Raw genomic sequence first — 27,497 nt, forward strand, 5'->3', positions numbered from 1 at the left:
AGCGATTTATTTTAATCAAACAAAATTGATCATAATTTATTTCAGTCAAGTTTAAATACATCTTGTTATATACAAATGTTTGAAACGGAAACCTTTTCCCTTAAAATCTACAAAGCAATTTAAACACTGAATGTTTGTACTTGTTCTTCATTTATCCTGTTCCTTTTAACTCTTTGTTCACTGTACATATATACATTACCACGTGTCTTAAGCTAGATGTAAACATGTTTGGGTACAAGTGCCAAGTTCCTTGTATTGGTATAAATGCTATTCCGTCGTGTTAAACTGATTTAAAACATTTTAAGGACAACATGTACTCTATGTAGACAATTGTTACAGCTATTTGTTTAAAAAAATAATTGTAAAGACGTTTTAAATATGTTTGGTTTGTAAATTTAAGCAATTATTTACGTTTTACAATTAACCATAGATATATTTGATGTATCGTAATCACAGTTTGAATTCAACTCTATTCACATATTACAAGAGCTTAGAGGTATCAGGGGCTATATTCAGAAACTTCTTAAAGCATTTCCTAACTTAAGTCACTAAAGTCACTTAAGTTTCCTAACAAAGAATTTCCAAAATACATTATTTCTATTGACTTTATTGCAAAAAAACAACCAAAAACATAATTTAATGTTAAAAACACTCATACATTTCTTTTCATTTGACCTTGAAAATTTTAAGAATTTAACTTAAGTTAGGAAATTACTTAAGAAGTTTCATGAATACCGCCCCAGAAAATTAATTGTACTAAGTGGTGAATATAAACATGTAATTCAAAAATACAACGTATAATAATAATAACCAGGCTGAATGGTTAAGAATGTGATGTATACAACAAGTTATATTTTTAAGCTATTTCACTTCTTTTAAAAAACAGCTTAAATTTACAAGTAAAACAAAGTTGCAACTCAGCATACAATGAAATATTCAGATGTTCGTTTATTTGTTATACTTTGAGCTATTATAACATATTCTTGGACATGTAGTTCTTATTCAAATTACTTATATACACTGCGAAGAATGCTTATTTGGCGCTATCTTAATGAAAATCAATGCTTTCAATAGACGATATTTGTTGATTTATATTACGATGCTGTATATGATTTGAAACTTAGATAGACATGAATATAAAATAATTAATTCTATATAGACTGTTGACTTTGTTTAAGGTCGTAGACGAGTTATCTTTAGAAATAGTTTCCTTGATGTCTATATTTGCAAAGAAAATAAGGCAACGATGTGTATAAATGTAATTTATTCATTGCCTTTCAAATTGATGTAACCACTTAATCGTGTTTCTTCGGGGTATTGAATACGTGTTTACATTTTTGCAGTCATTTGATACGCCATTTTGTCACATTAATACACAAAATATCCATCAAAGAACGCTGATTCAAATCGCACCAAACATCAATTTCAGAAAAGATAGATTGTATGCTTAGTCATAATTGATCAATATACAAAAATTAAAATAAACAGTAAATGAATTAGAAAGCCATGTTAGCCGAACTTTGTTGACGGATGTTTGCAGCCATATTGTTATTTGGGCGTAATATTGTAAGACAGATTATTAAATAAATTACGTATGCGTTTCCTTTGGCTGGTTTCAAATAATTGTTTTTATGTTCAATTTCACTGCACAATGGTATGCAATTATATGCAGATTGTTGTATGATTATGGGTAGTGCCCCAACATACCAATTTCGGCTATGACTCAGTTTTGTATGACGTTTTTCAGTTGTTTTTTATGTGATTAGTCTTAAAAAGAAATAATTGACGTACTTTTAGAATACCCCCATCCCCCGGAATGTTTAAATGGTGTGCAAACTGTAATGGTCAGGCACCAATTACTCGAAACATCCCAAACCCCTTATAACACGATTACGCTAAGCTCACTGTCTTTTAGTTTGTTTGAATGATGTAATTTTCGTTCTTTAAAGAGTTCAGAGGCTTGTAAAGGAAATAATATTTGGGATCATTTAGATTAACCACTTTTTGTTTTATAAAATCATATTTAAGTTAGTAATTTTGCTTATTGAAATAAGAGAGTTATGCCTAATAATTTTTGAGAAATTGGGGCCAGTATCCCAAGCAACAAGACACGTATTAAAATAGTTGTATATTTAATTGTTGAAAGCCATGTACTTAAATTGTCAATAAAACAAATCTACACAAAACAATGAATCGGATACGTTAATTCATCTATGCTTTTGTGCATGCTATGATTATTGTTTTGATGACCATAATCTGTATATGCTTGTATCTAAATAATCTGTTCACTTCTGTTCAGTTGTGATTATATTCATTGTACTAAAATTAAAACACCACACATTTTTCATATGCCACAGTAAATTATATGTCACCCAAGTGCAAGAAATCAATAACTGCATAACAATACGAGAATATATTGAATTCATGCATTAGAGGGACGTACTGTAATTCCTAAGTTACATTATTATGTACCTTCTTTATGAAGATATATCTAGAACTTTGTGATATCGTGCACATGCAGGTCCATATTCACGTGCATTGTGTGTTATATGCCGGTTGTGCTGTGAAATGATTGATGTTTTTATACATGAACATCAGTGTTATATTATTTGTTAACGTTTATGCACTATTATACATTATTAAAGATTTGTTCAAATAAATCAATTAACCTTAACATTCTTCTCATCATTTATTTCAATACTGTAATTAAACAGAGTTACAGTAGTAATAGACTGAACGTAAATTACACTAGCGGATACAGGGGTGGGGTGGGGGCGCAATGGAACGCTCGCCCCTACTAAAATCGTCCAAGTTTACTTTTAAGTTCAATATAAGAGACAAAGTTAGTAAAATACGCTCAAAATGCACCATTTTCAGACTAGATATTGTTAAAATTTTCTCGAGGGAATACACCCAACCCCCCTTTCAACATTTTCAACCAAATGGTATCGGTTCGGAGGGAAGGGCGCAAGTCAAAAAGTTAGGCCCCCTCAAACGACAAATTTCCGGACGCGCCCCTGTATTACAATAGGGGGATAAAGAACCTTACATAATAAGCCATGTATATAAATATCCAGGTAGCTATCGGAAATGAAATAAGCATTGATATCTTATTCATGGAAAGTTTCATATATTAATCATAGCGAAGTTATGAGGTTTTGAAACACTACCCCTAATTCTTTGTGCTTATTCCGACGCAGCTATGGAACAATCCTTCACAATTCTATTAAAATTACAACTCAGTAAAATAACACTTATCTCTGGTTATAATTGAAATTATAGACGTTCGGGTGGACTTTTGTTAAGCATATCATGTATCAAGTTTCTGAATGTTTCAACTACAATACTGTTTACGTAGATAACAAAGGTTGTTTTCGACAATACATTAAATTTTCTTTGCAATCAATGTCATGTCAAGAAGCCCATATCACCGCATCTATCAAAAAGTGAAATAGTGCACCGGTTCAAGGATTCCTATTTGCCCTGATGAGCATGAAGCGAAGCCGGCTTTTTGATGAGTTTATAATAAAACCATATGATGCCGCTTATTATTTTTATACCTCATATCTATAAATATATTTCAATGTAGGCCATGGTCATGTATCAACTTGATAGTCAAAACGACGGTCCAACGGTATCTATGTAATGCGCCACAGACTAATTTGAGCAGCAGCAGCAGCGGTAGCAGCATCAGAAGCAGCAGCAGCAAGTCGCAGCAGCAAGTCGCAGTAGCCGCCGCCAAAGAGAACTGTTATTCAGAAAATCTTAAAACAAATCTTTTGTCTAAAATTAACATTATCAACACGTTAACCATTAAAAAAGCCTACGAACACAATTCATAATTATGGACCTATTTCTAATGGATTAAAGATTTTAGACATAATCTGTCAAACAATATATTTACAAGGACACGATTGCGTGATTGGGATTTGCGCATCGTTTAGTGTGTTCATGGAAGTATGGCAAGGACACCTTGTTCAACACTGGTTATGCTATAGAGAATAATTTGTGCAATACCTTTCGATTGATGTATGAAAAATAGTCCGCGGCCATCCCTTTGCATTGTAAATTTGACTCTCCAACATCAGTGTTTGTATACCACGTGATAAATTACGTCATATATGCTACGTCGGAAGGCAATATTTTGCTTAAAATGAAGGCTTAAATCAAAGATATCTTTTCTTTTACTACACCATTTTAAATGAAACAAAATGCAGTCTATGCCGCTTACGGAGCCCCGCATTCGTTTCATTACCGGAGTTTGATTAGGTGATTAGTTTCCACAAACACTTCGACAAACCTGTCTCCAAAATAAAATTTTGACAGTGCTCCGTCAGACGGCCGTATTGTGAAAAGGTTTGTCGAAGTGTTTTAAGAAACTAAACTCTCAACCAAACTCTAGTCAAGGACCGAAGGCGGGGCTCCATAAAGCGGCATAGACTGCGCTATGTTTCATTTTAAATGGTGAAGAAATGTTGAAGTTATCTTTGTTTAAAGTCTTCATTCGAAGCAAAATGTTGCCTTCCGACGTAGTATTTATGACGCAATGTATCACGTGGTGTATACACACCAAACATGTGTTATGCAATGTTGCATTGACGGGTAAAATATATATCCAATGTTTCATCGAAACTCTTCCATTGGTGCAGACAGTTTAAACAGGATGATATCGAACGAATCCAGACCAAATTTAAGAAGCAACCCAGTTGTCGCTCCTGCACTACCTTACCATAACTCAGTCGGAACTCCTCGGCCATTTCTTTGGAAAACAACCTCGGATGTATATTGACGGTTTACACACTCATGAATTGGTATGTTTTTTTGTGTTTTTTTTTTTCATTTATATCATTAATTAAATGTAGTGTTTCAGCTTGTATATATTGATCTAAGTTTTTAAATTGATTGCCAGTGAAGTGTATTTTTGCAAACAAAATTAAGATTCCCAAGAGTTAAGTCATTAAGTTTAACTGCTAAATTAAATTTCTACGCGATCTACTTGCATACCGATTTAGGAGTATGTAAACCGTCCACATACATCCGAGGTTGTTTTCGATAATATTGCCGAGAAGTTCCGAATGCGACCGGAGAAGCGCCATTAAGGCTGAAACAGGCTCAGGGGCGGCATTTTAGAAGTGGATTAATACATTTGGGCGAGTAGCTAGAAACCTATACTTTCTCGAGTTTGACTTATATTTTGTTGATCAGTGTGCGTTTACCACGTGATAAATTGCGTTATAAATGCTACGTCGGAAGGCAATATTTTGATTTGAAAAATACTTTAAACAAAGATATCTTCACTTTTTCTTCACCATTTTAAATTAAACAGTCTAAGCAGCTTACGGAGCCCTTCCTTCGTTGTTTTTACCAGAGTTTGATTGAGAGTTTAGTTTCTTTAAACACTTCGAAAAACCTTTTCACAATACGGCCGTCCGACGGAGCACTGTCAAAACATGATTTTGGAAACAGGTTTGTCGAAGTGTTTGTTGAATCAAATGACTTTATCAATTTTTGGTAATACACCAAACGCGGGGCTATTTAAGCGGCATAGACTGCATTTTGTTTCATTTAAAATAGTGTTGTAAAAGAAGAGTTATCTTTGATTTAAGTCTTCATTTTAAGCAAAATATTGCCTTCCGACATAGCATATATGACGTAATTTATCACGTGGTATACACACACTGTTGATGGTGTTTCACAAATAAAGAAGCATGGAAGCACTTATTATGTTAAAACCTTACTCGTCAAATAAACTCCAATGTTAAAATAAGATAATGAAATATGTCGCTTTCAAAGTAATTTTGAGAATTGGAAACACAGGAAACAGCCCAGCAAGCGAATGCATGGGATGTTATCAAATATTTCATCTCATTTATGTCAAACACAGAATAATTATTATCAATCCTTGAAATTAAATAAGAAAAGAAACAGCGTATACATATGCAGACAAGCGGGATATTATATTGCTTATCTTCTGAACATTGCAATTATGAGTATAATTTAACATTTGATATTCATAATATACCTTCAATAGATGCATGATAAACAGATCCCTCTGCGTTATCTTTTTGACCCTGACATTGCAAATTTCCAACATGTGTTAAGCAAGGTGTCATGAAACTCTTCCATGGGCAAAGTAACTATTGAACAAAGGCTAAACGTTTCCCCTAATTCATATGAGCAAAAGCTGATTACTGCTCCCAAATCATATGAACAAAAGCTAAATATTCATGCTAAATCATACGAACAAAAGTTTAACATTTACCCCAAATCATATGAGTAAAAGTTAAACATTCTCCACAAATCATATGAGAAAAACCTAAACATTCTCCACAAATCATATGAGCAAATGCTAAACATTTCCCCCAAATCCTATGAGCAAAAGCTAAACATTCTCCACAAATCATATGAGCAAAAGCTAAACATTTACCCCAAATCATATGAGCAAAAGCTAAACATTCTCCACAAATCATATGAGCAAAAGCTAAACATTCTCCACAAATCATATGAGCAAAAGCTAAACATTCCGTACAAATAATATGAGCAGAAGCCAGTTATTGCTCCAAAATCATATGAACAAAAGCTAAAAATTGCTCCAAAATTCTATGAACAAAAGCTAAACGTTTCCCCCAAAATATACCATGTGATAAATTGTGTCATTTATGCTCAGTCGGAAGGCAATATTTTGCCTTGAATGAAGACTTCAAACAAAGATAACTTAACTAGTTATTCACCTTATCAAATGAAATAGTACAGGCCATGCCGCTTACAAAGCCTAACAATCGGTCTTTTACCAGAGTTTGATTGATAGTTTAGTTTCTTAAAACAATTCGACAAACCCTTCCACAAAACCGCCGCCTGATGGAGCACTGTCAAAACGTCATCTTTGAAACAGGTGTGTCAAAGTATTTGAGAAAACTAATCATATTATCAAACTCTGGTAAGAAAACGAATACGGTGCTCTTTAAGCAGCATAGATTGCCATCTGGTTCATTCAAAATTGTGAAGAAAACTTAAAATTATCTTTGTTTTAAATCATCATTCAAAGCAAAATATTGCCTACCAATGTAACATTTATGACGTAAACTACCAAGTGGTGTACACGTACTGCATATGAGCAAAAGCGAAACATTTCCCCCAAATCATATGAACAAAAACTGATAATTGCTCCCAAATCATATAAACAAAGCTAAACATTAAACCCAAATTATATGAACAAAAGCTAAACATTTCCCCCAAATCATATGAACAAAAGCTAAACATTTTCCCGAATCATATGAACAAAAGCTAAACATTTCCCCCAAATCATATGAAAAAAGTTAAACATTTACGCTAAATCAAATGACAAAAATTTAACATTCATCCCAAATCATATGAGCAAAAACTAAACATTTTCCCTAAATCATTTGAGCAAAAGCTAAACATTTCCCCTAAATCATTTGAGCAAAAGCTAAACATTTCCCCCCAAATCATATGAACAAAAGCTAAACATCCCCCCCAAATCTTATGAGCCAGTAATTGCTCCAAAATCGTATCAACAAAAGCTAAAAACTGCTCAAAAATCATATGAACAAAAGCTATACATTTTCTCCAAAACATATCAGTGTGTGTATACCACGTGATAAATTGTGTCATTAATGCTCCGTCGGAAGGCAATATTTTGCCTTGAATGAAGACTTCAAACAAAGAGAACTTAACTAATTTTTCACCATATTAAATGAAACCTAGCACAGGCTACGCCGCTTACAGAGTCCAACAATCGGTCTTTTACCAGAGTTTGATTGAGAGTTTAGTTTCTTAAAACACTTTGACAACCCTTTTCACAAAACCGCCACCTGATAGAGCACGGTCAAAACGTTATTTTTGAAACAGGTTTGTCGGAGTCTTTGAGAAACCTAATAACCTTATCCAAATCCGGTAAGAAAATGAATATGCAGCATAGACTGCCCTCTGGCTAATTCAAAATTGTGAAGAAAACTAAAAATTATCTTTGTTTTAAGTCATCATTCAAAGCAAAATATTGCCTACCAATGTAACATTTATGGCGTAAACTACCAAGTGGTGTACACGTACTGCATATGAGCAAAAGCGAAACATTTCCCCTTAAATCATATTAGCAAAAGCTAAACATTGGTCCTAAATCAAATGAACAAAAGCTAAACATTCACCCTAAATCATATGGACAAAACTAAACATTCCCCCAAATCATATGTTCTAAGCTAAACATTCACCCTAAATTATATGAACACAGCTAAGCAATTACCTCGAATCATATGAACAAAAGCTAAACATTTCCCCCGATTCATTTGAACACAAGCTAAACATTTCCCCTTAATCATTTGCGCAAAAGCTAAACATTCATCCCAAATTTTATGAACAGAAGCTTACTATTCACCCCAAATCATGTGAATAAAAGCTAAACATTCATCCCAAATAATATGAACAAAGCTAAACATTTCCCCCGAATCATATAAACAAAAGCTTAACATTCATCCCAAATTATATGAACAAAAGCTATACATTCACCCCAAATCATATGAATAAAAGCTAAACATTGATCCCAAATCATATGAACGAAAGCTAAACATTTTCCAAAATAATATGTACAAAGCTAAACATTCCGCAAATTCATGTGAAAAAAGGTTAAACATATCCCCCAAATCATATAAACAAAAGATAAACATTCACCCTAATTATATGAACAAAGCTTAACTATTATTCTTAACCATGACAAAGCTAAACATTCCCGCAAACTATATGGACAAAGCTAAACATTCATCCCAAAACATATGAACAAAGGCTTAACCTAAACCCTAAGTCAAATGAAAAAAACAACTAAATGTTCCACCTAAATCATAGTGTTGCTGGTTCAAAATTGATTGTGTTTTTTTCTTCGACTGGAGAGAAGCCGCTAGTCTGCCTGCTCGACTGCTCGACTGACATGCCCTGAACACCCTCTCACATTCATAAGAATGAGACGCTGTGTGTGATTCCAACACCTCTTGTTGAGAGAATTAACATATCTATGTGAAGACAGCCACTCTCTTTGGTCTCGTATTGATATGATGCTGATGGCCATTTACTAGCAATAGTAAACCTGGATGGGTGTAATGTAAATGCATACCTGTTTTGTCAATTTAAATTTAATTATGTTAACCTAAGATAAAAAGGTCTGTATTTCCAAAGCCTAGCAAAATCATGTGCGTAATTCTAGTCCTAGTATCCTTTAAGGTAGCCAAAGCTTGAGTCATCATGGTGTCGATTCTGTTTCCTATTGGTGACACGAAGTAAATTCGATACAGAGTTTACTTAACATAAGTTGAAAAGAGTTAAATCCCTTTAACTCATTGTGGAGTTTTGCCAAGCCTGTATTTTGCTTGAAAGAAATGACTGTGAACGTTAAGAAATTAATATATCAAAGTAAAGGTGAGGTATGTTATAAGTAACTCAAATGAATGTTTCAGAGAACAACATATAATGCCCAATTTTCATTCGCGACGACACTGACCCATTTAAAAACCGTGGCTATGGGTTTTAAACAGGTAAGTTTTTGTTGTTATGTTCGTATTGGTTTGGTAAAAGATTATGATAAAGTTTGGAAAACTACCGTAAGTCAGGTTTATAACAGCTGTATTTTGATTGATTCGATGCTAATATTTAAAGCTGGGGGAACAACAACATACGAAATATACTACTTAGTTTGTGTCGGAATGAAAACCTCAGATAAACGTATTCGGAATCTGCAAGGGTTTAAGTGAGGTTTTGGAGCTTGATATGCAAGATGGCGACGAAACCATGAAGAAATAGGAATTTTTGGAACATGTTTTCGCCTGGTTATTAGTATAAAGTACATATTTCCAAAATATCATAGCGCGCATTCGGCTCTACAATCACCATGCCTCACTCGGCTTTTTATTTCATGCTTCTAAAGGACGGAATAAAACATTTATTGAAGGAAAACCTTCGGCCAGTCTGTTGTTTACAAATGAGGGAAGCGAGAATTTGATACTTTTTAGGACGTTTAAGCTCACAAAATACATATTTTTTGTAATGGTTACTGCTTAACATTATTTAAATTTGTTCTTTTAATTTCCTGACAATTCCTTTGCTGTACAAGAGCCTTCATGGTCATTTTTTTTTGTTTTAACCCCCTAAATGTGTGCTGAAAATTGTTCAACCACCTTTTGGCATCTGAAATGAAAGACAATTGACGAGTTTTTATAAGTGAAAACAAACTGTGTGACAAATTAAACTTGCGACAAACGTTCCATAATCTTATGACAAACTTTCGATTTTATTATACTATCACGTGTTGAATACTTTCTATGAAAATATTTTTAAAGCGATTTATTGACATTTGTACATTTTGTGAAACTTTATTATGTTCTGTGACAGAGAAAAGTTATTTGGAGACAATTGGTAGAAAAATAAGTTAGTTATTGCTTATAAAAAAAACCACCTTACGTACGAGGGCCTTCACATGTCAACCTTTACTATATAATAATAGTAAACATTGGGGAAAAAATTAGTGGAATTTTTGGTTGATATTTATGTTTTTTATGATAAATGATCATGTTCCAATCATTTTTGGTCTTGAACAAAATTGTTTTACTAAATATTTTAACAGGGGGGTGGCCATAGGGTAGGTCCTGTCAACGTAACTGCTGCCTGTGGATTGTACAACATGTTTGTAGCTCCAATTCACGGAGGTAATGTCCGTGTAAACTTGAACTTTACCTAGATTTCGACCGTCAATGAATTATGTATAAATAGAATCTCAAATTCGTGTTTATTTTGTATCAAATTTATTAAACTCGTCATTTAAGACGTTTAAGCAGAGCCTCGTTTTTATCGTTTTAAAATGAACTCCTTTAATATATTCGATACATAATACGCACTCATTTGAGATACAGAATAACCAGAAACCCATGGCTCTTAAATACATAGGGGATATTTTGATAGGACGCTTTTTTGGTGGCCTGTATCAGGTCGAATTCGGTGTGTAAACAAATAAGAAAAACGTTTTATCGTAATAATCTATTTATTATATACCTTTTTATTGATTTTCTTTTTCTTTTTCGGTTTTAATTCGATTTAAATTTACTGCTATCTGTCAAATGTCCTAACATGGAATTGCTTATGCGTATGAATATGTTACGAACTTTTGTGTATTGAAGTCAAGGGAGGCTACTCCAGCGAAACAAGCCAAGAAGTTACAGAATTCACTTGCTTGAGCAAAATCAGAAGCAAATGTTTCATATCTCAGCCAAATAAACAAATTGCTAACAATTACACAATTATTGAATGTCACAGTACAATAAAAGAATAAGCCTGAACAGTACTTATTTTACGAGTATAAACCAATCGTCATTTCATGAAGACATAACGGTAATTTTACAAAAGTGAATGTTCGTAGGATATTTTAATGATCGTTATATGTAGACCTGAGGGAAATTAGTGTGTAAATCACTATTACTATCTATGACGCGAATTCGCCTTTTTTGTATTGAGGAGCTAATCATGTGTATGATAATGTTTCAATTAATTAATCTTCGAATTGGCAAGCAACTAGTTGTCTAGATAGCTCGGAAGTGTTCTCTGCTTCATTCTTATCCTTATGTTTCTTCGAATACCATGTTCCTGAATATGTACATGCTTTTAGTGGCGTAACTTAAATAAGGGAATGTTATGTATCTAAAATTTGGCTGGTGTAACCAGTTATTTTTGTCACACTATTGTTAGCGACGCGAAAGTAGTTACTAGACTACACATCGTACTAGCATAATACGGAATCAGAAACGACAGTATGGTGATACGGAATGTTCATAACGGCGTCCGGTATTTTCACTATTTGGTATGGAAAAGGACATTGATAGAATGGCCTTCGGTAGAAACCTCAGAGTGAACAATAACAAATGCTGCTGATGAAAACACATGCACTTATTCATGCATGTCATCGGAATCGAAAAAAAAAACCCCGCCATTTTACATATATCTCACGTCGACAACTTGTCTACATGTATAAATGTTTATTTATCGGAATTGGAAAATAGACGACATTTTGGTACGATATAAATTTGGTGACACAGTATGGAAAAATATGGTGTTACCGCATGACCAGTCCTGGACCAAAGGCGTTGCGTCATTTATGCTAAAGGCGTGATATATTGTAATACAATTCATAATAATACGTGGTATTCAGCAACTGGTTATCATAAGTGTTGATATGCAAGTACCTTGCGTTTTTTTTAAAACAATAAAGTTTTTTTTTTTAAAACAATAAGGTTTTTTAAATAAATGCACTAAACTGATCTAGAAGTAAAATTCAATATTTTGTTCAGTACAGAAACCAATTCAAATGTATAAGATGTAATGGCTGCGCAAATATCAGCGTCGCATAAAAAAGTAATATCAGATGAAAGCAGAAATAAATTTATTCTGGTTATATAAAAACAAGAAAAGAGTTTGAACAAAATCGTGTGTAACCATTAATTCGTATTATAAATACATATTAAAATCGCTTTGAGAAATTTAAAGTAAAAGTATCATAACCACATTTCCACATTAGTTTCTGTTTAATTTATACTTGCGAGTGACGTTCTAAGAAATACATTTGTACAAAGTGAAACTTATGGAGAGTCTTAAACAAACACGATTCGCCTTTATATCATCTTAGATTTCCATTACTATCTTTACAGTTAAAACATTACATATCACTAAAAATTTTGGTCGAAGAGCACACACATTTATAAGAATCACATTTAAAATCAGGGCAATTGTGGTCGACAACATTTAGGGCGAGCTACTTGTGGATGATTGAGACGAGCGAGTCGTCGAGTTGGTGCCGTTAGATGTTGTTGTGGTGACGACTGTCGTTGTAGTTGTCGTGGTGGTGGTGGTGGTGGTAGGCTCAATGACCTGAAAGAATAAGTCGTTGTGATTTACTTAAAACTTGTCATACAATAGTTTCGTTTTGATAATTCTAAATGTTTGGTTATTCGTCATCTGATAACGATGCAATAAATGTATAATTTATAATCAAACATTTATAATTAGAACTTATGCAAGTTAACTTTTTAAATATAAATACACATTGAGAGAATTTTCGGAAGCGCTAAATAAACCTACAATAACAGAACAGAAGCCTCGGTTTTATTTAAATCTCTGTTCGATTGTAGCCTCGGTTTAATTTTAATCTCGGTTAGATTGTAGTATCGGTTTGATTTTAATCTCGGTTTGATTGTGTAGCCTCGATTTGATTTTAAGCTCGTTTTTATTGTAGCCTCGGTTTGATTGTAGCCTCGGTTTGGGTTTAGTCTAGGTTTTATCTGAGTCTCGGTTTGACTGTTCCCTCAGTTTGAACTAAGTCGCGGTTTAATTGTAGCCTCGGTTGGATTTAAGTCTCGGTTGATAGTAGTTTTATGTTGGTAGTTCATTGACAGACTTGATAAGTGAAACTCGTTAGACAGTTTTATACCGGGCATCTGCTGGAGGCTACGTCGGTCTGGTTTTTCAACGAAACTTGTGTCTGCCAGTTGTGCGCAGAGATGGCACTTTTATCCACTACTATCATCTGGCGACAACACTGGGAGCTGAAACACATGAATTTTTATGACAGAAATATGGTTGCTCCCTAAGAATCATCAACATTAGTACACCATCTTACATTATCAGCAATCAATAAGCTGAAAAATATAAACTCGAAACCCGTTGGCTCGATATCGCTTGGCTCGAGTTCCTCGTTGGCTCGAACTGGATGTGAAATACCGATTTTATTTACCTCTTTGTAAGAATTCCCGCGTGGCTCGTTATTCGCTAAGCTTGAAGTATTTTGGCCGGTCCATGCGACATCGAGCCTACAGGTTTCAACTGTATTCAATTCAAAAACTAGTAATGTATTCATTGCTTATGCACTAACACACATTGTCCTTACGTTATATTGACCGTGTTTCCGTTTCGCATGAAATCAGTAGCACTATCTGAATGAAAATGATAGTAAAATCCAGTTGGTCCGAACTCGAGAGACATTCGCCAATATACCGAACTGCAGTCACAAGATTGGTAACTCTTTGATTGTGTCGGAGTTAGAGTTGACGCTAACGAAGGTTTGTTTTGTGTTGCAGAGGATGGTGTCGTCTTTGCCAATGACAGGCTGGATACGGTTGAATTACTGCCATTCATGAAATCCGGGACCGGCGATGGATGTGAAGTCTGGGGATTGAAAAGCAATTTCAAACAACTTATAATCTACCATTTTAATAATTATTGATCATATACATTTAGCTTAAGCATTTTGAAAACAATCTTTACTATTTAACAGACAAAAAATTTGAATGTAGGCATATTTACATGGAATTTAAATAAAGTAAAACAAACACCAGCATACGTTTTTCTCATGGACTGTAAGACGTCTGATAAAATATTGGCCCATCTGGAATGTACTTATCCGGACAAAAGGCTTGGCGACGATGGTAATGGTTCTTAAGAGAAAAAAAAAACAAGCAGTTAGCATTGAGTTTGCTTGAAAAACAAAGATAACCTATAACTGGTAATTTTGCAGCAACACAAGTGTGTGTGAGTGTGTTTTTGTGTGTGGTAGTGGGAGTGTAGGTCAACTGAAAGTACTTTTTCCGAAAAATCTTATGACAATATAAATATGCATTTATTCCTAAATGCATCAGATTTTCAACGTGTCAATATCATGTGACTTCTTGATAAAACATAGTATATAAAAATGCAAATTATTTCACCCAAAAACTTGAGCTTTGCCCTATTTCTAATTTTGTAACATCATCCATTTAAATGCAAGTATCTTTTCAGCTAGATTCTTATAAAATATATTATGAAATGTGCTCACAAGTAAACAACAAACTCGCATGTGTATGGCCTTACAAATGTTTTTCGCTTACTAATATTGAAAGATAATGCAATTTAGAATACCATTCGTGTTTGTCCTTCTAGCCCACTTTTTGATTTTGGACGCTTGTTAATTGAAAACACTAGAAAATGACGCACTAAAATTGAAAAACGTCACATGTTCATTAAACAGATGAAAACAAGAAACGCCGTAATGCAACGAAACCAGGTATTCCATGATTGATAGGAGAACTTCAGTATGTGTCAATATATTTGTATATCACGCCTCCAACATAAATGACACTACGTCATTGGTCACGCGGCGACCCCATTTTTTCCATATTGGGTCACCAAATTTATACCAAAATGGCGTCCGATTTTCGATTCCGATGAATAAATGCTACATTAAAACATGTTAACAGGTTGTCGACGTGATATATACGTTACGGCGTTAGTAGGTAACCCCATATATGGGATGTACGAGGCGCTTGAAACAATATTTGGGTTTGAGCGTTGCTCTCACCCGATATGGTTTCCTTTGCCCCCTATATCCCATATCGGGTAACCGACTAGCCCCATACAGTGTGTGAATACCACGTGATGAATTGCGTCATAATGCTACTTCGGAAGGCAATATTTTGCTTCAAATGAAGACTTTAATCAAAGATAACTTCACTATTTTCTCACCATTTTAAATGAAACATAGCGCAGTCTACGCCGCCTACGGAGCCCCGCCTTCGGTCTTTAACCAGAGTTTGATTGAAAGTTTAGTTTCTTAAAACACTTCGACAAACCTTTTCACAATACGGCCATCTGACGGAGCATTGTCAAAACATCATTTTGGAAACAGGTTTGTCGAAGTGTTTAATAAAACTAATCACCTTATGAAACTTCGGGTACAAGACAAAGACAGGGCTCTTTAAGCGGCATAGACTGCCCTTTGTTTTATTTAAAATGGTGTAGTATAAAAACAGTTATCTTTGATTTAAGTCTTTATTTTAAGCAAAATGTTGCCTTCCGACGTAGCATAAATGACGTAATTTATCACGTGGTATACACACACTGTTATAATAGCTCCTAGAGTGTTTGGAATAAAACTGGTCTTAAAATATGACTCAGTGGATAACATGTTTCTATTTTACGAATAACTTCAAGGTTTAGATATAACAAAAGGGTTTAACTGGTTTTCAGGTTCTACGGTATGTTTTTAAGTGACACTGACATTGACCTTGACCCTTTGGAATCAAAACGCAATCTTATGAAAGGTTTCAATAAACTCTATCCATATACCAAGTATGAGTACAATATGTCAACCCAAACTAAGTTTTTGAAGTTATTCAGTACCAACCCTTTTTCTTCTTAAGGTAACAATGACCATATCCTTGACCGTATATTCTATACGCACTCCTAAAAGTCTCCAATTCCTCTTCCTTTTAACCAACTATGGTAAAAAAAGTCAATCATTCTGCTACATAGATGACTTTGACGTCTTGCGTTTATGCTGTATGAACGCAGAAGGGCACGCGAACAATTCCATGAGGGGGATGGCGCTTTTTGTCATTTGCTCAATTTTCCCACTGCTTTCATACAGCATAAACACAACAAGAAAAAAATGAGATCAATTTACAATTAATATAATTATTCCTTATGATTAAAATTAGCATTAACCCTTGCAATTGAGTATCTATTCTTTAAGAAATGTAACCGACAACATACGTTTGTTAAAAAGAATAGCTCAATTTTGTATCGCCGTACATCATTGGTTAAATGACGTAACGCTTATCCAATCGGAGCGCAATATTGAAATAAATAATGGCGTCATAACTCATTGCTTGTTATACAATGTAAACGTCAAGTTTCATCTATACCAAGGACTAGACATATGTATATATATTCTTATAACCAGGTTTTATTTTGGGAAAACTGTTTTTGTTTTGTTTAAATGCTGCTTACGTTGTAGCCCAAGGTGTAAGACCCGCGCGGACGGTGAAATGCCCGCTTGCGTTCATCCCAGCTTTTATTATAAATGAATGTATTTTCGGATTCAAGGAAAACTGCATGTCATCTTCAATCTGTACATCTATATCTTGTTCTGTCTTTCCGACATTTATGACATTGAATGGAATATCTAAAGTTTCATTGACGTAAAAGTCCGTATCTGTAAGTATAAACATGCATTTATTAGTCATGTTGACAAAACTATATTCGACTTGTGACAAATTATAATATTCGCATACATATTATATTATTTCTTAAAAAAACATAAATTGCGTTTTTAACAGCTGCACGTGTCCTCGGGTCATATTCTTTGATTCAGACCGGAAACTCCTTAGATTAATATCAGTATAACATGTTTATTGTCCTTGACTATTACTTAAATCATCGAGAAGATTAATGCATACACATTCCTTTGATTATTTACATTATTATTTGGTTCATTAGCTCTGTCTATTTAAACTTAGCCACACATGGGTCAGTAAGTTACTTACATCCATTGGTTCTAACTCTTCTGAAAACTGTGTTCGCAATATTCATACATTTTTGTAAACTTTGTGCTAGAAAGAGATTTTCCGCAAATACCGAAGCTTCGGAAATATTTTAAGTACTGGTGACATAAAAACAGCCATTATCTTGGCATAATGCTGTATTAAATGTTTACCACTTTTTAGCAATTTACCTTAATGAAACTTGGTACAGACAACATTTTGACCGCGATGCGACATCTTGCGACTGATTCCATTTATTAGAAACTCAGACGACCACTGAGATCGGTGAAACCACTTGTGCCCATATTTGGAATAAGATAATGATTATTCAGCGATAGGTTTTACAAATTGTCAGTGATTATTCGTCAACGTGTCAGTGTATGGGCTTGAAACCGAAAAGCTACTAGAAAGTGAATCATCTGCGACTGATTACGACTGTACATGGACTGGTCTGTGACTAGGTGTTGATCGAAAAGGATCAAAACGTTATTAATATTAAAAGCCGCTTGTGAGAAAAAAACAACACACAACAACAGTAGAACAGTTGCCGATGAATCAACGGTCGATCACCGCCTCGTCGGTGCTCAATCGCGGAAAGATCGCCACAACTTTGAAGAAGAGTCAATACGCTTGTCTTGACGAAACCGATAGCACAGTGGTAGCCTTCATATAAAAGCGCCTAGAAACATCTAGGAGACAAATGAAACCTCTGAGCGAACAAATCATTTGCAACCAGTCTTTTGTGCATGGCCAAAAGACTTGCAACGACCCACTTTGAGGTGCGACTTGAATTGAAAATTGTAGTAATAATAGCGAGATTTGTCATCCTGAGAAGCCTCCAAAACCTTTGCCATAATTCATATTTTCGTCTTAAAGAAGTTGCCTTTTGGTCGTAATGTTCGTGTGACCAGGCCAAAGCTTTTCAACAATACCTGAGTCAAATCTTAGTCTTAGTCTTAGCTAATTTTACCACATAAGAATATGGTACAGTAAAACACATCTTGTCCGACCACATATGGGACTTTAAAAAATGGTCTTAATAGCGGATTGGTCTCATTACAGAGTTTGTGATGATTACGGTTGTGAAGAATCATGTGGTGGAATACATTAAATCTTACTTTGTTTTGCTGGGTATTGGTACAACACTGACTTTATGAGGATTTTGGGATTAAGGAATGTATTAGAAATATGGACAAAGGGTCTTTTTATCATCACATGCAACGAGTAATTATGCTTTTAAAAGGTATAAAATCATGGAAGATTTTGAATCATAATACGCTTTTATTATGGTAAAATGAGTTGAAATTGGGAGATTACTTTGTTATGTTTGTGGCATTGGGCATTGGGTTTAAAATAATTGGTAAAAGCGTCGGTCAAACTCGAGAGAAACTGTCTTACCAGTAAGTGGTGGTACGATGAGTCGCAATGTGACCGGCGTTATTTCAATGGGATCAGTGCGACGAAAGGTGTGCCGTGTTCTATCTCTACCCTCAATAGCGACCATAAAAGGCTGCAAATTGGAAGTTGCAAACTGCTATGTTTGTTTTCTACGGAGTCTTGTCATTCGTATATAGGTCTTGAACAATAATTATTGTAGTAAACCATTACAAAAATATGTTCTTTAATTTAAAAGACTGACACTATATCTGAGCGACACTAATTGACTCCAATCAAATAGAAAGTGTTATATTTGTGTGTTTAAAGTAGTACATATTTGGCTCGGTTCTGTAGTTTCCATTTCGTATAATATTATCATTTAATAAAAATTGTCTTATTCAGGAACTCTATAGTAAGTGTTTTCCTTAATAAGTATTTTCCTGAAGACTTATTTCCCTTTGTTGTTGAAAATGACATCTAAAACTCACTTCGCGCATTAATTAAGCGTTCATGCGTGTTCGATTAATACATTGTGAGTTCAAAGGTCTCAAAATAAAACGTACCTGATATCTTTACAGTAATAAACAATTTAAAATCTGTATATGAAATCGTATGATTAAGTTATGTATACCTGTTCAGGAATTGTAATGTTTGTACTAAAATAAGACGCTCCACTTCTTCCTCCAATGTTTGTAAGCGGTCCAAAGCTTATTGGCAATATAGAGTCTCTTTTCATCAGAAAAGCGACCGAAATTTTGTCCAGCATGTAATAGTTATTGACTCTTATAATAAGCCTGTAGGTAGACCCTGGAATATTCATATGGTGATATTTATACTTTTAAATGCATGTTAATATATATAAGAACTTGTTGTATGTTGTAGAGTTGTACGTTCTCGTTTATAACATTCATCTGGTGATGCGGTCTTGGATTACCGGTCAGACTCTCCAGGCAAAAACTTTGAGAAACAAATTAGGCGTAGAATATTTAAGTATGCTATTTAATCTGACCAATATACTTGCATGCTCTTAATTTAATAAAACAAAACATCACTTATCGTACTATATTTCTCGAAAAAGTTTTCTCGACACTATTTAAAAGGAGACAGTTATACAATGCATATCGACATAATTTTTTTTTCTAGCTTATAATTGTACGAGAAATGGGTTAGTAGTTTCCACATGCCTTTCATGCCTTTCAATATGTTAGTGAATAAATGATGAACACTTTATAAGGGTGATATTTTAATGAGCGAAAATTATTCTCTCCTCTGTGCCTGCTGGTCTGAGTGATTGAATTGATATTGGTGAGAACGCGGTGTCCGTTTTTTTATCTTTCTTTCGCTACTAACATTGTCTGTAAAATCGCTGGTACTGGGCTTGGTTCTGTTTATTTATAGCGCTGTTCTTATCGTTCTTAATCTGACATCCGCGGAAGTCATAATTCAGTTACGCCATGAAAACCGGCAGCCACAAAACGAAATATGTCCTTATTTGTTAAACACTGGTTTCAGTTGCTTACCAAGTAGGCAGAAGAGATCTGTGCCACCTGTGAGCGAGTCTAGTTGGATTTGATCTATATAAACTATATTAACTTGTTTAAATGTTTTTCTCCTGTGTTTTGATGCGTTCTTTTATCAACTAATTTAAATTCTTCAACGTGTTTAGGTTAAACTACAAAAACAAATGTTTATAATTAAAGAAAAAAATTCTTTACCAATATGATATATAGTCATGTGATCTGCAAGGTGGCATAGTAACCTGACACATACCTAGAGGAACATCGTTTGCCTTTTCCGTTATTAAACATACATTAAAACTAATTTTAAGACTAAGAAGTCGAAGAGAGGTGCTCTACACATTCATTTTATACATTGAATATATGTGTGATATAAATATTTTGAAGTCATTCTTAGTCATTGACAGTAATGAATCAATGTTAGTCTAATTCTTCAGAAGAGTCAACAAAAATGAATTATCAGAAAATGACATATATATCATGCGCCGTATATCCATTGCAAAAGGATATTACAAGGGACATTTTTTATAATTGTATTCAATTACTGTTATTTCTTTTAACATTTTTTTTTTATAGTTTTACAAGACCAATCCGATGCTAAGCGTTGTATGATGTTTTATGAAGCACTGCGTATAAAAAACGTTACCAGCAATGAGTCTTCCTTGGACGGGGTAATGTCCCAAACCGTTTGGTCCCGGTTCAACAAACTGATAAGTGAAGTCAACGGGACTTTCGCCTTCAATAGTGACATCCCACACGGAGGGATCCATTTTCATAACGTTCCATCGCCCATAATCAGACGACTGAAATGTTGTTTTAATATGTAAGTGTCGGGCAGATTATGCATCATAAATGGTATTCATCAATTAGTCTAAATACGACAAAAAAGCTTTATATATAGTTTAATATTTTACCTGGGAAATGTTAACATCAAGTGTGGCAGCCATAGATCCGGAAGCGGCCTCACCAATGATGGTTGGTCGTATGGAGGACGGTAAATCTAAACAAAATTGTACATATCTTAAGTAGTAACTCATACCTAATGAGCTCTACATTCGGTTACCAATCCAAATCGGTAACCCAAACATTTATTTACAAAATTATTTGTCGCATATTTTAGTCTGCTTGTATATTTTGAGTGTGTCTGGCGTTAAGTGAAATGTTAAGCCTTGTCACTATTCCACTGAACAGAGTCTTGGTTAAAATTGTCGACACTTGAACTTGCACCTCTAATTTCTCTTATATTAAAAGAAAAAATCAAGTTGTGTTTGAGAACAGTTCTTGGCCCTGTTTCAATTAAAATCGTAAGACTCAAGATCGTAACTTTCTTGGCGTTACACCGTTTTTGGCGTTAATGCGTTTTAATAAAAGTATTTTAGGAACATTCAGCAAAGCATTTTAGCAAAGATTTTGTCCGGAACATATCGGGTGTACTAGAGAACTCTTAAGCAGCTATGTTTTAAGTCTTACGACTGAGATATCTTCTTGAAACACGGCCCGAATGAGCATTTCAGAACAGCATAGTAGAGGAAAAATGTAAATAATCAGATAAAATTTAATGTTGTATTTACCAGAAGGGTTCGTAAGTATCATTACTGGTTGTGCTCTAACTGCTTGAACTTTTACGACGAATTTAGTCAATGTGTTGTCTATTGATAAGGGAAACTTAGATCCTGCTGGTCTGGTGTATATAAACCGCATAAGTGTTACTCTAAACGATGATAAACTTTGCTAAAACACAAAACAAAACTTACTGAACAAACAGACCAATTGTGAGTTGACCAAAACACTCTTACAGTGAGCAATTGTTGAAAGGATATCATTGCATATACTGTTTACAAATATATTTATCTATTGCTGATTATTTTAAGTAGACACAAATATGTTCTCATGTTTTAATACGAATGGTTCATACCGAGAGCATATCCACTGCGTTAGCCATATTATTCTTGTTCGTGTAAAACACGGGGTTGCCAGAGATGTTAGCCAGCAACTGGTATAATTCCACACCGCTAGCGGAACGTGAAGCACGTCTTCTTGGGACTGCAAAGATTCAGTCAAAAAATCATAAAAATAAGCGAATGATAAAAATATCCACCACACCACATAACGCAAAACAATAATAATCTTTTTCAAAATAAACTTTGTATGCAACAAACGGATATCAGAAATGGTTGGGAAGGCATATTTACTCTGTGCCTTTGCAGGCAATACTTATCTAAGAAAGTTCGAATACCGGATTACCATTTGAAGCGGGGAAATATTCGGGCGAGATAGCGTTTAAGTTCAAATTATCTAGAAGTAAATTATTTAACTACCCAGTTCAGAATATTCTTCCGTCATCATTACTATGCTTATGTTTATTCCTGTCTGCTTTATTGCGTTCATTATCGATGCATATCTTTCAGAAATAGCAAATCTTTCGCTGTCTTCTAGTATAAGTACCAAATGTTTTACTCCAACCAGCCAGGAAATACCTGGAATGATATAAATATACAAAATGCTATAGCATATCTTAAAAAAAACATGTTAATACGACAAAACTGTTGTAATACAAATGGAAACATATCTTCAAATAAGTGTTACAACGATCTCACGTTTATTCAAAGTGTGTGGTTTGGTAAGAGTCCTTTGATTTGCATGGCCGATTAGCTTTGCTTAAAATTCAAACTAACAAGGTCAAAGTAAGTTTTGTTGACTGCAGTGTCCCTTGTATGCTAAGCAATGTTACCAATTAAATGAGAAAAAAGGTAAAACATAAAACGAAATTAACAATCTAATGTATTAGTATCTGTCTTTGAAGGTGGGGAACATATTATTTAAAAGAAACAGACTGTCCGCTGTATCATCGATTGCTGGATTATTTTGTGAATGTAAAAGTATTCCGGTCCCTGGCAGGTGGTTGACAAAGCGATCTACGTCAGATGATCTTACGACACTGACACCAAGGCCTGAAAGATGAAGCAGATACTTACATTAACTTCTGTATGTTTAGGAGGAGATATCTGGAATAAAACACTCGCGATTGAAATGAAATTACACAGTCTTGTCGCCCTATCCTTTCCTAATGTTTTGGTATATAATTTGCAATTTAAACATCTACTAGAGCGTCTGCTTAACATGTTGTTGTCTTAAATGTGTTAGTTGATGAAAAGATACGTGGTATTGTACTATATATTTTTTCGGAGTGATCAGGCAAATATCTCTGAGCTTATTGAAAGAAACTTGATTTAAAATGATGATATGTTCGGTGGAACTAAGCGCCATCTTTATTGAATAGTTTAGTGAACGCTAACAGTCGCTCAAGTTTGCTAACTTTTTTGTTTTAGTTGTTATCCCTGCTGCATCACAGCGTATACAATGACATTGGGGAATAAAATGACAAACATCCACCTTAAACACATTAAGTTAGCAATAACTCAACTGATCACATACTGAACACAAGATCGCGACAACGCTCAGAAAGCTTTCCGGATGTCAGCCATTTTAAACCTGACGGCGATGCAAAAACGCCTCACCGTATTTGGATGTGTGCGTTTGGAAACGTTGAAAACAATTTGGCATAGTAAAGAACATGTACTTATTTATAGATTGCAGTTTTCGTAGATCAAATGAAACGCACTATTGTATTTAAGGTATACGCATCTGTGTTTGTGTGTAACATTTCTGAGGAATGCCTTCAGATCGTCTCTCTCTAGACTTGCGCGAACGACGAATAATGTATCAGAACATTTGGCATCGTCGTCCACTGCTAATTCTGAAAATATAAACAGAATAAAATCCATCTTTTGAGCAGAGATCATTATTTTCAAATCTGAACTCGATTTCACTTTCTTCAGTATGTACAAATACGCATGTGTTCAAACAATATAAATATACATATATATATATATATTATACCTCACATAAATTTGTCCCTTCTGTATATATAAACTCGATCGGTCCGTATATCACTGTATTTTGATGAAAATCTAGTTTAATGACGTCAGCGGTACATATTATATTTTTGGCCGGTCCGGACCTCGCCAAAGATGTAATATGGACCGCTGAAGTCATACAATTGGTAAGTGCGACTTGCTATTTTCACAACGACAAAAACTTGTCGCAAGTAAACATTATTAGCTTTGTTCATTAAAACACATTTAAATCGCTTTAAAAATATTAAATTGTAATGAAAAGTGTTCGGTATAATATAAGAAATATAACACACTACTTCGGCCCATATGGCATTATAAGGACCGATCAGTCAGCCCCCGAAAGTGAATGGACCTCGGCTAACGCCTCGTTCCATATACACCTTCGGTGGCTGACTGGCCGGTCCTTATAATGTATTTTGACCCTCAGTGGTGTGTTATATTTTTCTTAAATATAAGTAGTACATACCTAACAGATCTGCAAACGTCTCATTTGAATAATCGTTTAAACCATACAATGGGCTCACAAAAAGACACAGTAGAATTAAAGGCAACATTTTGTGCCCACATATGTGTGCAAATGTTATCAATGTAATTTAGTCAGCGTTCATATAACCATTACTTGATTTATCTGTATGTCGCTCTTGAGTATCAACATGACTTTAGCCTTTGACCAAAATGCCACTTTACAATAACAAATTGAGTTGTGACTGTTGGGGGTAATACGCATTCATTAAGGGATCAGACCTACCCATATGTACATATTTGAATCCCAATTCCTTTTTGGTGGCATTTAAAAAGAGTTTTGTTTGCAAAAAACGTTTTAAAGGTTCAAACTTATATAACGAATCAGTTTTTTGGCATGAAAAGATGACCAAATATGTCATTTACGTCCAATTTCAATTGAAATAAAAAGAAAATATACAAACTGTGATAACTTTATGTATCGTACTTTTTCTTGACATATATAAGCGGGAAAGTGTCAATTTTGACTAAGTCTGTCTAAAATAACGTAAAGCCTTTCAATGATTACATGGCGTTTACCTCAACAATTTGAAGAATAAATGTAACTATCATACAGAAAGGTACTTTAACAGAGCTTGTGTCAATTTTCAGAATTAAGTCAACCTTAAAAAATGCCTTTTCTGGTGATATGTCGAACTTGTATATTGTTGGATACACAGTTCTCTTATCCCGCTAGTATATTTGTCAGCAATTAAATACCTTTCGAAATATACTAAAATTATATAGCTTATTTGTGGGTCGGACTCCCTAACATACCAATAGTCCTAGGGTAATGGAACAACGGCTGTCACCTCAGTAACTTCCTCTTTACCCTGGAATTTTAAAGCGATGGGTATAAAGGAATAAGAACATGCCATGTGTTGCTTGGGTAACAAAGTATGCCGACACCAAGGGAGTTTTGTCATAATAAGTTAATTTAGTCCTACATTATTTATTTTAAAAGCGATTTACCACACAGTCACAGTAAGGGGATTTTTGTACATTGATAACATTAAAACTAGAAATAGAGTAATGCAATACATACTGATCAGATGATCTTATTGTTTAAACAGGTTGTTAAACCCTTAAAGGCCATTAGCTATAGTTGTGATGTAATGAAAAGTAACAACAAAATGTAATAAACACATATATGTACATTATTTGTAATATTGGCAGTACAAAAGCCTTAAGCCATGAACAAAAACATTGAAAATGTGATGTGCACATACTGTAGATGTGTCATTTTTTATTAGTAAGTAATATACAGACAACACAATATAACAGGACTATGATGTGTTGCAAAGATAATTAATATTGTTATCTATGTCAACAAACAATTAAGATATATAGCATAAGGCTCATGTTTGCCCTCTAAATGTGTCTTTGACCTAAAGTGGAGAAAAATGCTTACATTATAAGCGCGACACAAAATACCTTGGTGTTTACATTAAATCATATTAACAATAACAAAGATATTTTCGGACAACAGTTATAACGGATCTTGTTCGTGATAGTCGAACTTACATAAAATAACAACAGAGAAATCCGGCAATTATCATTTTAAATGATATATCCAGTCACAGTCCCCCACCAAACGAGGTCTGTATTCTTGACGGAATTAAAAACGCAGAACTGCTCGTCGTGAAGTGATTTCCTTTTGGATCAATAATAGATGTAATGTAACCTTAAGCTTAAAAGCAGGCGTTTGTCTACGATATTCTCTTATGATTAAATGCGATACAGTATTAGAATGACATTGAATATTTCTGCATAAAATCACCTATTTTGGCGTGCTTCGTAGGAAGTTAGCCATACATTGTTCACATTGCGAATAGTTTAACGCCGAATCATTGCTGTGTAGATAAAAGACTTAATTTCAAGCATGGCAAATATGAATTACTAGTGTGTGTATACCACGTGATAAAATTACGTCATATATGCTACGTCGGAAGGCTACATTTTGATTAAAATGTAGACTTAAATCAAAGAAAACTTTTCCTTTACTTCATTATTTTAAATAAAACAAAGGGCAGTCTATGCCGTTTAAATAGCCCCGCCTTCCTTGTATTACCGAAGTTTGATCAGATGATTAGTCATCAAACACTTCAACAAATCTGTTTCCAAAATAGTGTTTTGACAGTGCTCCGTCAGACGGCCGTATTGTGAAATGGTTTGTCGAAGTGTTTTAAGAAACTAAACTCTCAATCAAACTCTGGTGAAAAACCGAAGGTGGGACTCCGTAAGCGGCGTAGATGTTTCATTAAAAATGGTGAAGAAATAGTAAAGTTATCTTTGTTTAAAGTCTTCATTAGAAGCAAAATATTGCCTTCCGACGTAGCATTTATGACGCAATGTATCACGTGGTATACACACACTGACTACGTAGACCAACACATTTAAAATGATATGAGCAACCCACGCATTCTTTTTAACGGGGATACCACGAGGTTCTGCATATGCGTTAAAATATTACAATTATTGTATGCCAAACGGGTTTCGCAGACTGAATGTGAACATAATCATTTTTAAAGCGCAAATAAACCTTCTGGTTACGCGATGTTCGAAAAATATTCTCTCGTTCATGTTTCATGGTGGGATTTTTGGAATCACTCCGTAACCACAGTTGGTGTAATCTTATCTTAGCATGTGTGTTATCATTCCCAAAAGGCGTTTCAAAACGTTTTCTCGATCAATTATTGTTCTTAAATGTTATCCATCTTGTAATTGTCTATAATGCACTAGTCTATTGTAACCATGGCCCCTCCAGGTCCGGGGGTATACCGGAGAAAGCCAGGGAAATGGGCCGTGCTTTAACCTTCCAGGTGGCCCCGCAGTGCTGGATGACT

At 34.5% G+C, this 27,497-nt stretch overlaps 1 protein-coding gene across 1 annotated transcript; it reads right to left on the reverse strand.

Moving 5' to 3' along the window:
- Positions 1-12,415: 12,415 nt before the first annotated feature.
- LOC128217933 (uncharacterized) lies at positions 12,416-24,776 on the reverse strand. The gene is made up of 15 exons (XM_052925398.1): positions 24,617-24,776; positions 23,856-23,990; positions 23,068-23,184; positions 22,552-22,710; positions 22,149-22,276; positions 21,805-21,964; positions 21,148-21,233; positions 20,880-21,036; positions 19,348-19,523; positions 18,738-18,849; positions 16,807-17,011; positions 14,384-14,477; positions 13,931-14,208; positions 13,475-13,589; positions 12,416-12,915 (listed from the first exon to the last, which is right to left on the reverse strand). The coding sequence occupies exons 1-15, from the start codon at positions 24,702-24,704 to the stop codon at positions 12,790-12,792; spliced, it is 2,136 nt and encodes a 711-aa protein (XP_052781358.1). The 5' UTR covers positions 24,705-24,776; the 3' UTR covers positions 12,416-12,789.
- Positions 24,777-27,497: the final 2,721 nt, after the last annotated feature.

Source organism: Mya arenaria, chromosome 14 (assembly GCF_026914265.1).
Source record: "Mya arenaria isolate MELC-2E11 chromosome 14, ASM2691426v1".
Lineage (NCBI taxonomy): Eukaryota > Metazoa > Mollusca > Bivalvia > Myida > Myidae > Mya > Mya arenaria.

What these genes read in the sequence shown, in the direction of transcription:
- LOC128217933 (XM_052925398.1), bottom strand. Translation starts at nt 24,704, where the DNA reads ATGTTGCCTTTAATTCTACTGTGTCTTTTTGTGAGCCCATTGTATGGT. An exon ending in GATACTTACGAACCCTTCTG is followed by an intron (nt 21,234 to 21,804) that starts GTAAATACAACA and finishes AATTTTGTTTAG; the next exon opens with ATTTACCGTCCTCCATACGA. An exon ending in TTGATGTTAACATTTCCCAG is followed by an intron (nt 21,037 to 21,147) that starts GTAAAATATTAA and finishes ACAACATTTCAG; the next exon opens with TCGTCTGATTATGGGCGATG.